General features: G+C 41.4%; 1 protein-coding gene and 1 pseudogene across 2 annotated transcripts in view; both read right to left on the reverse strand.

The window, feature by feature from the left end:
• Window positions 1-15,154, reverse strand: part of PAPSS2 (3'-phosphoadenosine 5'-phosphosulfate synthase 2) — a 78,746-nt gene that overhangs the window by 27,649 nt on the left and 35,943 nt on the right. For both annotated transcript variants that reach the window (XM_005602385.4, XM_005602384.4), the window contains exon 2: window positions 2,182-2,299. In XM_005602385.4, coding sequence (XP_005602442.1) covers window positions 2,182-2,299 — 118 coding nt within the window. The remainder of the gene's footprint in view (window positions 1-2,181; window positions 2,300-15,154) is intronic.
• Window positions 14,257-15,062, reverse strand: LOC106782048 (diphosphoinositol polyphosphate phosphohydrolase NUDT4B-like; annotated as a pseudogene).

A 15,154-nucleotide genomic window follows, 5' to 3' on the forward strand; every position in this document is an offset into this window, starting at 1 on the left:
CCTGAATCTCTGGTATGTTCTCTCACATCACAAAATGAGAGAAATCATAGAAATTTCCTCCAATTTCGCTTCAGCTCTCTGGAAAGTAAGCGCTAAATCACAGTGATGGTATTAAACTAGATTGTTGGCCATGGTTATTTTAATACATTGAGGAAACACTAATTAGATTTCCTGAGAGTTTTCCTACGGGCCAGGCGCTGTGCTAAGTGCACGTGTGCATTTAATTCTACCTACACCTCTAGGAGGCAGGTACTATCTTTATTCTCACTTTAAAAATAGGGAAACCGAGGTTTAGAGAAGTTAGTTGGCTTGTCCAAAGTCACACACTTAATGTAGGTGGAGCTGGGGCTCAAATCCAAGTCCCTGGATTTGAAGGATTTGGTTTCTTCTGGTCTGCCTGGTCAATATCCTACCTCTGTAACAAAAGAATACAAAATAAATTGGGAAAAGATGATTTTTTTTTAACAGGTAGAAAAAGGGTAAGTATATCCTTCAGATTCCTTTTTTTTCTTTTCTACCATTTCTCTTTTCTTCTCAAGGGTGTTCCACATTAAGAAAAAATGGACTCTGTGTTTATGTCCCAATTCAAAAGTTGGGCAAACATGTGAAGGCAAACATATGAATCAAATACATAACAAGAGGGAAACGTCTGGAACACAGCTGTGATATATCTACCAGAAAACACCACGCCTCTCAGAGGGAGCCAGGGGAAACATTTCAGGAATCACGACAGGTGAATACCACCTATTGGAATATAGCAGCTCCTTGGCCACTGTCTAACCTCACCCTGGAAACTGTAAAAACTTGTTTTACCAGGAATGAATGGAATCAGGAAACCAAAGCAAGTGCCGTAGGCACTAGGAACAAACTTGAAAAAGAAGAATGAGGCTGATTTAGACAGGAATGGGAAACACTCAGAAGAGCAATGAAAGATGCAAAGCAGGTCCCTCCCTGCAATATTCTTTAGAATTATCTTCAGATAAGTCAGCATTTGTGAGCAGATCATAACACATGAGTTGATTTCATAACCTAGATAAACCTATCTTTGCATCTGAACTCATCTCTATTTGAAATACCATGTTCATGCAATGAACACGGTTTTTCCTTTTAGGTCCAGGCTATGTCAGACTTACAGTCCCAAGAAACAACTTCCTCTACCTTGTACTCAGAGTATAACATAACAGCCCAGGACTAACTCCAGTTCTGTCACTAACTCTTAGCTTTGACATTCTGTACTATAATAACACAAGAGAGGCTGGCCCAGTGGTGTACCGGTTAAGTTTGCGTGCTCAGCTTTGGTGGCCCCAGATTCGCAAGTTTGGATCCTGGGTGCAGACCTACACACTGCTCATTAAGCCATGCTGTGGAGGTGTCCTACATACAAAATAGAGGAAGACCGGCACAGATGTTAGCTCAGGGCCAATCTTCCTCACCAAAAAAAAAATTGGGGGGGGGCAATCCTCAGCCAAATAGAAATCACTTGTTTTCCTTCTTGTGCAGATTCTTATGTGTTTTTTTTACCCTGAGTGAAACAGTTCCCTAGAATGTTAAAACATCAGAAAATGATAAAGAATAGCTCTAAACATTCAAAACTTTATGGACAGTCAAATGCTTGAGGTCCAATTAGGAAAACTCCATTCATAACTGCTAGTAAATGTGTTTAGCCATGAACACGAGAATTACGGAATTCCTTAGCGCTGAAAAGGAATGTCGTAATCAACTTGTCCCATCCTTTCCTGCCAAAGAGGAGAAAACAGAACTAGAGATGTTCCATAACTTGATCAAAGTCCTATTTCTCGCTGATGATAGAGTTAGGACTTACATCCAGGCTTTCTACTACAGCTCTTAGGCCCCTTCTTTTTTTTTCCCTTGGTGAGGAAGATTGACCCTGAGCTAACATCTGTGCCAGTCTTCCTCCACTTTTTGTATGTGGGATGCCACCACAGCATGACTTGATGAGCAATGTGTAGGTCTGCACCCAGGACCCAAACCCGCAAACTCTAGACCACCAAGAGGAGCACACAAACTCAACCACTCCACCACTGGGCCAGCCCCTCAGCCTCCTTCTAACATTAAAATAAATACATAATACATATAATATGTTATACTAAGTTCCTCAAAACTGTGTGTCACATGTCAATTTTCAATTAAAAAAAATGTACACATAGCAACATGGCATACCTGTCAGCCACACGGTACATCCTCGGAATCCGCCCCTTGTTCCAACCACCTGCCCTCTCTTGTTCCTGCTCACGTGGTGGGCCTGATAGATGACATTGGTGGATTTCTGCTCGGTCCCCTACAAAACAAGCCAAAATCAAGCACAATATTTGATTAATAAAATAATAAATATATAGAAATAAAATAACAAATTATGTTAATAGTCTTCCTTAACTGAAATGGCTCTTTTATAATTGGCATACAGAGTATCATTTACCAATTCCACTACTTTAGAAACAGACTACCTTTCGAATACTCTTCATGACCCTTTGAAAGTATAATTTGAATGAGACAATTATTGCTACAATGTAAAAGTTCTGGTTTGATGACATATAAAACTGTGCACCTTAAGGTAACGGTTGGGTGAATGTCTTTGTTTCTATAAACGCCTGTTCTCCCCAAGTCCTATGGGCATGAACTGAAAAGAACCCAAATATTCCAACCACTGAGGAAATACTAGAGTAAGGCTGGTTGAGACCCACTCTCTAGGGAGCCAGGGAGAGGCCCAGATCACAGAGTAAAGGGATAAAGTCGGTAATACGTGTCTTAGTCCCACCCAGATATGAGACATCAGGGACTTATAAGAGTTTAGTTCTCGAGTGGAGGTCGATGCCCTGGGGCTACTTTTTCACAAGCACTGAACTCTGCTTCTACTTTCCGAAGAATCAGAGTATGAACATTTTAATCCTTCAAAAAGCCCTGCAGAAATGGATGTACCAGTTATCAGTCTTGGAGGCTAATTCAAATCTCAAATGTCTTTATTTTGGCTGTGATAAAACCAGCCCAGCGAGGGCACAAATTATCTGATCCTGATCCTAAACTGGATCCAGTCATATGACCAGAAGGCATATGTCTGATGAATAAAGAAGATAAAATGAATGAATAAATACAGTTTTTGGTGGACACACTCTTAAATAACATGTGATCCAAGGAGGGTAAGGCAGGGGAACCCATAAGAGTGGTTAAATTAAAAGGTTGAGGGGCTGGCCCCATGGCCGAGTGGTTAAGTCTGTGCACTCTGCTTTGGCGGCCCAGGTTTTCACCTGTTTGGATCCTGGGAGAGGACATGGCACTGCTCATCAGGCCATGCTGAGGCAGTGTCCCACATGCCACAACTAGAAGGACCCACAACTAAAATATACAACTAAGTACTGGGGGGATTTGGGGAGAAAAAGCAGGAAAAAAAAAAAGATTGGCAACAGTTGTTAGCTCAGGTGCCAATCTTTAAAAAAAAAAAAACAGTTGGGAACTACCCATATATGTCTTTCATGTGATAATTAAAATTCTAATGACAGATGTAATCCACGTCTCTGAACTGTAAAAAGTCTCTGGAACCTTTTAAACACCACCTGTGTACACCCACCAGAGTTAAGAAAGTACTCATATTCTTTGTTCAAGACCCAGCGAGGCTTAGAAAACTCCAGGCCACGTGAGGGCAACTTTTATATTCTGGAGCAAATCAGTTCAACTCTTTATCTGCCTCCTTTGGGGGAAAAAAAAAAAAAAAAAAAGGAATGCAACTAGGACAGTCTAGAGGCTTAAATGAGATAACGGATGTGAAAATGCTCCATAAATAGCGAAGTTCTCTACCATCGTGGATGCTACTGCTGATTATTCAGTGTGTACTCCAAGCAGGAAAAGCTGGAGCCAGCTTGATTAGGATCAGGAAAATGGCTTCGAGACCAAGGGAGAAGGGCCTGCTAGTGAGGCACAGAGCTCAGCAAAGGGGCAGTCAGACAGGGGATGGACATCAGTGTCAGAGAGATCCAAGAGGAAGGCGCTGAAGGCACAGCAGGATTGGCTGGGTTAAGCCATATAAAACCCTCCAAAGCTAGATGTTCTGATCATCCATCAAGCAAACCTGGTCCGAACCCAAGACTTGGAAGGGGTTGGGATAGAGTCCAGAATGTGGCAGGTTAGACAGCAGTGGTGGCTTCACCAGAAGGTTCATAAACAGGGACAAATCAGGCTACTCCATGAGATAATCCAGCAGTATTTCTCCTACATGACTAAGTCCCCTGAAGGTATCCTGAGTCCTTTGTGCCAAGTGTACTTTATAACTCAAGGGTGACATTAAAATTTTCTTTTTTCTATTTCCTTGTTCACCACTGCCATTAAATTCAAGAACATAATGTGTGGATGCACAAAAGGGCCTCAAAGTCAGTTAGTCTATTCGTTTGTTGATTCTTTCAGTAAATAAGATCCTACTATGTACCAGAGCCATCCTAGACACTGAAAATACAGTACTAAACAAGGCAGAATGCCTGGCATCGTTTCCAGGGGAACTACAGACAAAAAGATCAAGTGCCTGGGGCCCCACTCCCCAGAGAAAGGGAGGGTCTCGTACATACATCTGTATACCATATGAAGATATACAAAGAACACCGACAACTCAGTAAGAAAAAGACAACCCAATTTTTAAAAATGGGCAAAAGATTTGAACAGTCACTTCACGAAAGAAGATATATAAATGGTCAGTAAGCACATGCAGAAGTGCTCAATGTCCTTAGTCATAAGAGAAATGCAATTTAAAACTGAATGAAATGCTACTGAGAACATCTAATGACAGCAAGGACCTACTTTCTTACGTTGATAGCGGAGGTGTAAAGTAGTGCAACCATCTGGGGAAAAAACCTGGCACTTTCTAATAAAACTAAACATTTACCTTCTCTACAACTCAGCAATTGCATTCCCAACATCTGCTCAAGAGAAAATATGTACAGGCATATCACAGAGATAGTGCGGGTTTGGTTCCAGACCACTGCAATGAAGTGAATGTCGCAATAAAATGAGTCTCATGAATTTTTTGGCTTTCCAGTAAATATAAAAGTTATGTTTACACTATACTGTAATAGTAAGTGTGCAATAGCATTATCTCTAAAAAAACGTACAAACCTTAATTAAAAAATATTTTATTGCTTAAAAAAGCTAACCATGAGCCTTCAGGCAATTGTAGTCTTTTTGCTGGTGGAGGGTCTTGCAAAAAATCAATATCTGTGAAGTGCAATAAAGCAAAATGCAGTAAAATGAGGTATGCCTGTATCCACAAAAGAATACAAGAATATGCTTAGCAACTTAATTGGACAAAAACTGGAAATAGCCAAAAGTCCATCAATAAGAAAACAGATAAAAAATAAAACAAAACAAAAAACTCCGAAAAACATAAACCCAAAACTGTAGAATACTTATATAATGGACTACTACCCAGCAACAAAAGGGATGAACTACCAGTACATGCAACATTGATGAAATTGAATGAAAACACTACACTGAGTCAAAGTCTTACATAGAAGAAACTACATACAATTCCACTTAAATGAAAACCTCAAATAGTGAAAACTAATTTGCTAAGTCAAAACAGCCATTGCCTCTGGGGTAACGGCAATGTTGGATGTTTTGTTTTTTTGGTGAGGAAGATTGGCCCTGAGCTAACATCTGCTTCCAATCTTCCTCTTTTTGCTTGAGGAAAATTGTCCTTGAGCTAACATCTGTACCAATCTTCCTCTACTTTATATGTGGGACCATATAAAGCTGCCACAATGTGGCTTGACGAGTGGTGTGTAGGTCCACATCTGGGTTCCAAACCCACAAACCTGGGCAGCTGAAGCAGAGTGCACAGACTTAACCACTGTGCCACCAGGTCAGCCCCTGTTGGATGTTTTGATAAGGGTTTGAGGTATATAGGTGTTTGCGTTTGTTGGAAGTCACTGAATGTATAGTTAGGATAGGTATCTCATTATACACAAATTTCATTCACCACAGGCAAAAAAGAGCCAATAAGAAAAGTAAGCAAACAAGAAAATACATAAGATTCAGATGGTAGAATTATATTGTTCCACACTGCTGCATTTATGGAAGAGGGCTCTGATCCCAATCATAGCATATTTGACTTAAGGGGCTGCTGCGACCTGTGGGCACGAACACCCACCAGAGCTTAATCTGTCCACAGAAATGTTTTTCTCTCTCTTTTGGCTGTTTGTTCTCCCTTCAGGCAGAGATCCAGAATAAACTCCAGGCTTTGTTAGTCCTCTGTGGAAACTTTGTTATGATCTTACTAATTGCCTCCAAACAAGTGCTTGGTTTTCAAAAACAGTTCAAAATCAGCCAGAAGGAACTACTTTAATAGAGAACAGTATTTAATAATCTCTGAACCTTTGGTTTTTATTAGCTGCATTTTAATTATGGGTGTTTGTACAGATTTTCTATCACTCCAGCAATAAACAAACAAACCAAATCTTTCCAGATGGCCAGGTACTGGGTTTTTTCGGTTCAGGAGGATATTTTGCTTCTTATTTATCTTGAAATCACCCTTCATTCTCTCCAAAAGACAAACAATTAAAATAGAAACAGATGTTTTGAATGGCATTTGAACCGTAAAGGGGCAGGGATTCCGAACAATTTTCTCTTCCTTGCTGAAAGCTTTCCGTCCTTCTACAGGGCATGTGGTGTTTTCTATGTGTCCGGTATTTTCACCATAACCATCTTTGCTGTAGACATGTTTGCCACAAGCACTTTCGCCCCAAATATTTTCACCACATAACTAATTGGCAGTAAGGCAATTTTGCCGTAAAAGATAAAATAACAGAAAATAAAATTAAAAAAGGACATTAAAAAGGACATAATGAAACATGGAGTACATATCTGGACTACACTTAAATGTTCCATCATGTGCCCAGTCCTGACATTTCACCAAATTGTCTCAGCCAGATTCTGTGCCCAAACCCCAAATCCCCAAATTCTGTCCACATCATGTTCTCCAGGATCAAATAGCAAAAAATTTTCACCGTTTTCAAGAAACTTATACTCATCAGGAATCATGTAACCATTTCTTTTATGGGGGGGGAGAGAGGGGTACGAAGAAGAGCTCGATTCTTCTTTTGCTTCTAATTTCTAATATTGCAGGACAAATTTGCTAAAGATGGCATTGGAGAATAAGCTGTTGTATGTAAATTAGCTAAAGTATCAATAATTAATGCTGGAAGACCATTGTGAACGACCAGCCACCCCTTTTATAGTTGTCATAGCTGGGTCAACTTTTGCTTTTGACGGGTGGGAGAAATGACTGTCCTCACCGAAGGATGTGCAAACTGATATGCTATCATTTTCTAGCATAGTATGCAATCTGGCTTTATATTATCTTATTTCATACTTTCAGTAAGTTTTATCTCCATGTTTTCTAGTTGAAACCAAACTGTCAACCAGTTATTCTATCTTTTACAACAATATTGCCTTACGGCCACTTTGTTACACAGGGAAAATGTGGCAAACATGCTTGTGCCAAAGAAGCTTGTAACAAAAGTACCTAGAACCAGTGTTCTAAGCTTCGGAAAGAAAGTGGCTGTCAGGAAAAGGGTTCTCTCTATGGAAAATAAATAACACACGCATTAAAGAAAAAAATGCTTGCCTCCTTGTGTGTAGGCACAGAGCACACAGACAGCCTTGGCACTTTGTCTAACACTGCCACTTAGCAGGAAGTGGCCCAGAAACCACACAGTTGGTGGCATACTTCTATTCTGGGTCCCTAAGGAAAATTTTGCAAAAATTCCTACCTTCTTCCAGGTCACTGGCCCAGAAAAACTCCCTCCGGAATGCACAGAAGTAGCATGCGTATGGGTTTTGGATTCAAGCCCACACCTGGATTTGAAACCTGTTTTGAAGCCTACTTGCTTTGCGACACTGGGCAAGTTACTAACATCGAGGAACCTCCATTTCCTGCTCTGTAAAATGGGGCTAAGAATAGTTTCCTCAAAGCATTGCCAAAAGGGTTAAATATAATGATTTCCTATACAAAGTATCAAAGAAAATACGGGACACACAGGAAGATGTTGAATTTGATGAGGCCCAAGTGGCATTTAATCCAGTCTGGAGAAATCGTGGTAGTTTGTCTAAATCACCCAAATTAAGAAATGGTCTAGGGATTTGGGTCCACTCAGAGATAAGTGTGGGGAGGTGGGGTTCATAATCAAATCAGACAATGGCTAGCACAGCACTTTCTATGGGGTGAAGAGTGAAACACACACAGAATGTACACACACACACACAGACAAGATGTTGTAGTTGTTGTTGCTCTGATTATTGCTATCTTTGACCCAAAGCCCAGTCAGTAAGTCCACCACTCTGAGGTGCACCGGTTTGAAGCCTCCTCATCCTACCCCAGACTCACAGCTCTCTTGCTGGCTGTCTCAGTCATGAACCCCCGCTTACCAGCACAGGGATGACCTTTGCCCCAGGTCAGCCTCATGAGCTATTAGAGTTGGGACCTTGTCATGCAACCTGGGGCTGCAGCATGCATCTCTGCCAAATCCACCCCTCTCTCCCATTGGTGATGCAGACAGGGGAGTGCCAAAGGAGCTTCTAGAACTCCAGGTCGGGTAGGCTGGGTCATGGCAGACAGCCTCAGCCTTGATTTTGCGTGACTAGAAGAAAAGAAACGACATGGGGGAAGGATGTGGGGCGGGGCATCCCCCGGAGCCAAATGTGAGCCATATGTCACAGTGAGTAGTGTTATGAAAGGCAGGACGATGGAGGAATGAGGAAGCTAGAAGCCAAACCAGTGTCAGGTTATGAGTTTCCTAGGGCTCAAAGGTTTTTTGTTGTCTGCATAATATCTTCAATAAAAAAATGAGCAAGTGGATTTGAATTCCCTCTACATTCTGCTCCCTCCCACGCAGTGCAAACAAACCCACTTTACTTCTCTAATTACACCTCCACTCTGTCCCCTTTGAACTCGGCCCTCACTGTTGCTGGGCATTGGTTTCACTGGTCCTTTTCTGATTAAAAGCGTTCCAAACCTACCTGCTCCTCAGAGTGCAGTTTGAAGATTCATTTGCCAAAAGCAGCCACCTTAATTATTGCCCTCTCAGGCTTATAGTCATACAGGAATGGGCCTAAGGAGACAGGTTCATCTGCAAGGCCCCTGGCCTAACAAGATAAGGCAAGCTAGGAGAAGCACACAGAGGCCACCCAGATGCACATGCCGCAGCCTCCGGACGCTCCCAGGTTTACGCATGCGCCCTAGCACCCGGGAGTCCACAGACGGTGACTTTAGCCCCAACACCATAGTAAAATCACACCCACGGATGGAAGGCTGGCAGGCTAATGATAATGGAATGCATGTGGTGGCACGTCGAACAGCGCAAGCGCAAGGAAAACCCCGCCTCTCAATGCATGACAAGGCCCTCCTCCCCAGCCTTTGCCTAATCAAAGCCCCACAGACTAAGTCCCTAATGAGCTGGTCACCTGCCCCTTTCCTTTCCGCACCGGCTCCCTTGTGCCTCCCCTGTGCACAAGCTAATAAACTTTTACTTTTCTACTCCCTTTTGATGTTTCTCTTGATTTCTATCCTGGGGGACAAGAAGCCAGCGTGCCAGCAACAATAGTAGAAGCTCCACTTTCACATGTATTATCTCATTTGTTACTCAAAACCTGGGAGCTAAGGAGGCTGGGCGTGTGATCCAATATTTATAGCTCTGAAAACTACTGGCCAAAGTCCCACACCTGGAAGATGCAGGACACGGAGCCAGGCTTCCCGACTCTGAATTTCCAGTCCTATCTGCACCACAGCTTACTCATTGAGGACTAAATGAGATAAGTATGTTAAGGCTTCTGACACTACATAAAAATGTAAACAATTTAAAAAATCATTCTCACTTCATTTTCATTACTTAACCTGAGTAGCTTCGAATGTTTTACAATTATAAATGTTTATTTTTATTTCTTCCTTTTAGATTATTTCCATGGGCTGTATAACCTAAAGGGAAATGATTGAGTATTAAAAGTTATGAACAATTTCATAGGTCTCATTATGTATCATCAGTTCCCTTTCCAGAAAGACAAAGCCAAGTTATCAGGCTACCAAAACATACCTGTTTCTAAATATTCTAACTAATTTGTCATGTTTGCAATTTTACTGTTTTTTTCGCTGAGATTACTTTGTACTTATTTAGTTACTAGTAAGAATATGCACTTTTCCGTGTAATAGGCGACTTATGATATTTCTGTGTTTGTCCCTTTTGATATTAATTAATTACACTCTAGACAATGACCTCATCCACTTTTTAAAAATATATCTTGGTTCTTTTTTGTATAGTAAAATTTTTATTAATTATATACTTTTTGTTCGCTTTCTTTCCTTTTGATATGTACTTTATTGTACATCATATATATTACATATTATATCATATTATAGGGTATTTTAAGAATATATTAAAGTATTCCTGTTGTCTTTGATGGCTTCCATGTGATCATTAATTATAGCTGGCCAAATATGCTCTTCAGACTTCTATATATTTTTATATGATTAAGATGTATTAATTTTTTGATACACCTGACATTTTTATAATGTGACATGTGCTTATATGGATCAATTTTATTTCTTTTCCATCATTATATCCAGTGACCTCAAAATACGTTAAATCATAATTCATTTCCCTGTTATTTTGAAAATTAATAGCTTGAATCTTTTTCTAGAATTCTTATGTATTTATAATTCTTCTGTAATTATACTTTATGTGTTCTTATGTATTTCTGCAGGAGTTTTCTACTTTTAGTGTAGTCACCTATGTGTTTTGTACAGTAGTCCCCCCCTTATCCGCGGTTTCAATTTCCACGGTTTCAGTTACCTGTAGTCAACCTCGGTCCAAAAATATTAAATGGCAAATGCCAGAAATAAACAATTTGTAAGTTTTAAATTGCACTGCCATTCTGAGAAGCGTGATGAAATTTTGTGCCATCCTGCTCCGTCCTGCCCAGGACGTGATTCATCCCTTTGTCTAGTGGTAGCTATGTTGTACGTGCTACTGCCCATGAGCCACTTAGCAGCTATCTTCGTTTTCAGATCGACTGTTATGATACTGCAATCCTCATGTTCAAGTAGCCTTTATATTACTTAATAAAGGCCCCAAAGTTCAAGACTACTGATGTTGGCAATTTATTACAGTATATTGTTATAATTGTTCCATTTTATTATTAGCTATTGTTATTAATCTCTTAGTGTGCCTAATTTATAAATTAACTTTATCATAGGTATGTATATATAGGAAAAAATACTATATATAGGGTTCAGTACTATCTGCAATTTCAGGCATCCCCTGGAGGTCTTGGACCCCCGCAGACAAGGGGGACTACTGCAATACGTTTTCAAATTTTAAAGATAAAAATCTCTTTCTTTAAATTTTTTTTCAATTTTAGTTTATTCTAAAACATATTCTTCTATGGAAATAAAATTACTCAAGTTTTGTTGAGAATATGCAATGTCTAACTATGATTTTCCCTGCTAGTCTTGCTAATCCTCAAAGAAACTCATATTCAGAAAAAGGAATCATTACCCAAAGATGTTCATAGTAAATTACTTTAAATAGTGAGATCAGGGGCTGGCCCCGTGGCCGAGTGGTTAAGTTCACACGCTCTGCTTCGGCGGCCCAGGGTTTCACCAGTTCAGATCTTGGGCGCGGACATGGCACCGCTCATCAGGCCATGCTGAGGCAGCATCCCACATGCCACAACTAGAAGGACCCACAACTAAAAACATACAGCTGTGGGGGGATTGGGAGGATTTGGGGAGAAAAAGCAGGAAACAAATAAAAAGATTGGCAAATCAGAAACAATCGAAATGTCCATCAGTTAAATAGATTACGGTACATCCATATGATGAATATACATATCTATATTTACTGACCTAAAAATACATCATGTTATGTCCAAATGAAAAAGCAGGTCACAGAGTAAATTAACATTAATCCCTTTTTTTTTTTTGAGGAAGATTAGCCCTGAGCTAACATCTGCTGTCAATCCTCCTCTTTTTGCTGAGGAAGACTGGCCCTGAGCTAACATCCATGCCCATCTTCCTCTACTTTATATGTGGGATGCCTACCACAGCATGACATGTCAAACGGTGCCATGCCTGCACCCGGGATCTGAACCAGTGAACCTCAGGCCACTGATGCACTTTTAACTGCTGGACCACCAGGCCAGCCTGCATTAATCCTATTTTTAAAAGAGATGTATTTATTTGTATAAGTCTACAGAGAAAAAAATCTGGAAAACAGAAGACAAAATGCTAATCACCTTGAAGGTCAGGTGATTCTAGGTAATTCTTTTTTTTCTTGTCTCTAATTCTGATTTTTCTATATTAAATTTGGAAATAAATATATTTTTAAAATACAAAGGATATCTCAACCAGAAAATGGTGAAGCCAAATGGTTTGATGCTCAAAGGGGTAACAGATGTGAGCACATAAGCAAGTCTGGAGGTAGATTACAACCAAAAGAACAATAACCAGACCCAGCCAACAAATTTTAAAAACATTAGCCCTGATATCTTAAGAACAAATCTTTAACTAGTCCCTCTGAAATATACAAGGAAGTACAGTAAACCCTAATAGACAACCTTGAAAGTACAGTCCATTCCACTAGATTGCAGTGGTGGTTGTTTTCGGCGTGTAGTTATTCCATTTAGAGAAAAAATGCCTGTGGAGAAGATATTGGGGCTTTTGGAAGTTGATATCACAAATGGAAACTGCTGCTGCCTCTTCCATACATTCTATTTAGTACAGCAGAGTCTGAGTCGGCTGCAGTCACCCGTTGGGACCTCCCAGAGAAAGGCACCCTAAGGATATTGGTAAAGTCTGTAAACAGCTGAACAGCAAGAAGGACATCTTACTCAACTTTGATGCAATCACCACCCACCGGACATGTAAGGTTCAATGCCAGTCTCGTGGTTACTGGGAAGGAGAGAAGTTTTAACTGAAGAAGTATCACTAAAATCAACACTGATACTATGGGGCCAGCTCGGTGGCTGAGTGGTTAAGTTCACATGCTCCGCTTCGGTGGCCCAGGGTTTTGCACCGGTTTGGATCCTGGGCGCCGACACGGCACCTCTCATCAGGCCATGCTGAGGTGGCGTCCCACACTCAACAACCAGAAGCACTCACAACTAGAATATACAACTATGTACTAGGGGGCTTTGGGGAGAAGAAGGAGAAAAGAAGATTGGCAAGAGATGTTAGCTCAGGTGCCAATGTTTAAAAGAACTTATAATATGTCTTAAAAAGTAGTTTATATTGAGGAAAATACGGTTCTAAGGTATTCTGTGGAAAGGGAGATTATGGATAAAGGGAGTTGACATCTGAACACACGAAATCCAAGTCCGTGCATACAGTTTTCACGACGAGATGTATTTACTTCTTATCATGCTAACAATACCTCCCTAAAAATCACTGACTCCATAGGGTTATACTTCGTGTTCAACTACTCTGTCCAGGGGGCTGGCCCGGTGGCACAGTGGTTAAGTTCGCATGTTCCACTTCGGCAGCCGGGGTTCGCTGGTTTGGATCCTGGGTGCAGACATGGTACCGCTTGGCACGCCATGCTGTGGTAGGCGTCCCACATATAAAGTAGAGGAAGATGGGCATGGATGTTAGCCAGTCTTCCTCAGTAAAAAGAGGAGGATTAGCAGTAGTTAGATCAGGGCTAATCTTCCTCAAAAAAAAAAAAAAAAAGAAAAAAGAAACTACTCTTTCTAAGAGAAATAACCATACCAGGTAGCCAGTGACAAAATACCAGCTGTGAAAATTGAGAAAAGTGAGTTGACGAATTCCTGAAAAGGGCAAATTAAATCATTTGTCAAAAACAGTTTACTGGACAACACAGAAGTGGCCCAAATCTAGAATTTATAAATTAAAATTGTGATCCTATGAAAGAAGTTTTAGGATAGATGTAAAATTTCTTTAAGATCAAAGATGATCATTTTTTACCAATTCCTACCACAGAAGGATTTATTAAATAAGTTAATGCTGTGAATTTAAGGGGAAAATACACCCACAACTAAGTTGATTTGCCTTTGAGCAGCCACTGCTATAAATAAACCACAGACTGATGTCGAACGGGCAAGAATTTAAATGCTTGTGAAACAATGATAACAAAAAAGCACACGAGGAGGGCCTAGTTAAGACATCTTTTAAAAAATTCCACGACTTTGCTTACTAAAATATTTTACAGTGTTTCATTTTTTTTCAAAAACATTCATCTGAAAAGCATGCAAATTAATAGGAAACTCTAGATGGCAAATTCAGACAGTTTGCAAGGATCATCCAGATGTTTGCCAAGGAAAAGAAAGGACTCCCTCCTCATGGGCTGTACGTGGTGTTAGAGGTCCCCTAGATTCGGTGCATTTTACGCTAGAGGGCAACCTAGAGACTGTGCAGCAGTTACAAACCCGGCGTCATCTCGAAGGGAAGGGGAGGGGCCGTGGAGTTGCCAGTCGCTGGGGAACAACCCAGCTTTGGCTTTTCCAGATACTATGCAGACAGGTCTATGACACTGGAGAACTTTGCATCTTCTACTTTGAACCATTCTCTCTTCCTTTCCATATTCACAGAATCTTCCCACTCTTCTAAGACATCAGTGATTGTAAGAACATAAAATGTTCTGTGCTTTCGGTCTGGGTTTTACTCATCTGCCCCGGCGTCTGCCCGATTTTCCTTTGACTGCAGCTTCCTGGTGAACTCACTTGCTGGACCATCAGGCTCTTCCTCTGGCTCCAGTCTCCAGCTGGTACCATCCACCGGATCGACCCACCGATACACCCAGTCCCTGGCCGCTCCCAGAGCTCCCGAAGCACAGGCGCGCAGTCGCTCCTGGGCGCCCCGGGAGGAGGTCTGCGTCTGGCTCGGCTGGGACTCCATCGCTCGGAGTGGGAGAGGGGCCCGTGCCGGGGCGCAGGAGGCGGCGAGGGGAGCTGACCACGCGTCCACTGCGGGGCAACGCAGGACCGAGGGAGCCCGGGTGCAAGCGCCGCCCCCTCGTCGCCGCGGTGGCAGACCGAGGTCCGGGCCACCGGGGCACAACTGTTAGGAGTCGCCAATAGAGCCGGGCGCGCACTGGGCGGGCCAAGCAGGAGCCCTGTGGTAGCCTGACATTCATATTGGACATAACCG

This window comes from Equus caballus, chromosome 1 (assembly GCF_041296265.1).
Source record: "Equus caballus isolate H_3958 breed thoroughbred chromosome 1, TB-T2T, whole genome shotgun sequence".
In the NCBI taxonomy this organism is placed as follows: domain Eukaryota; kingdom Metazoa; phylum Chordata; class Mammalia; order Perissodactyla; family Equidae; genus Equus; species Equus caballus.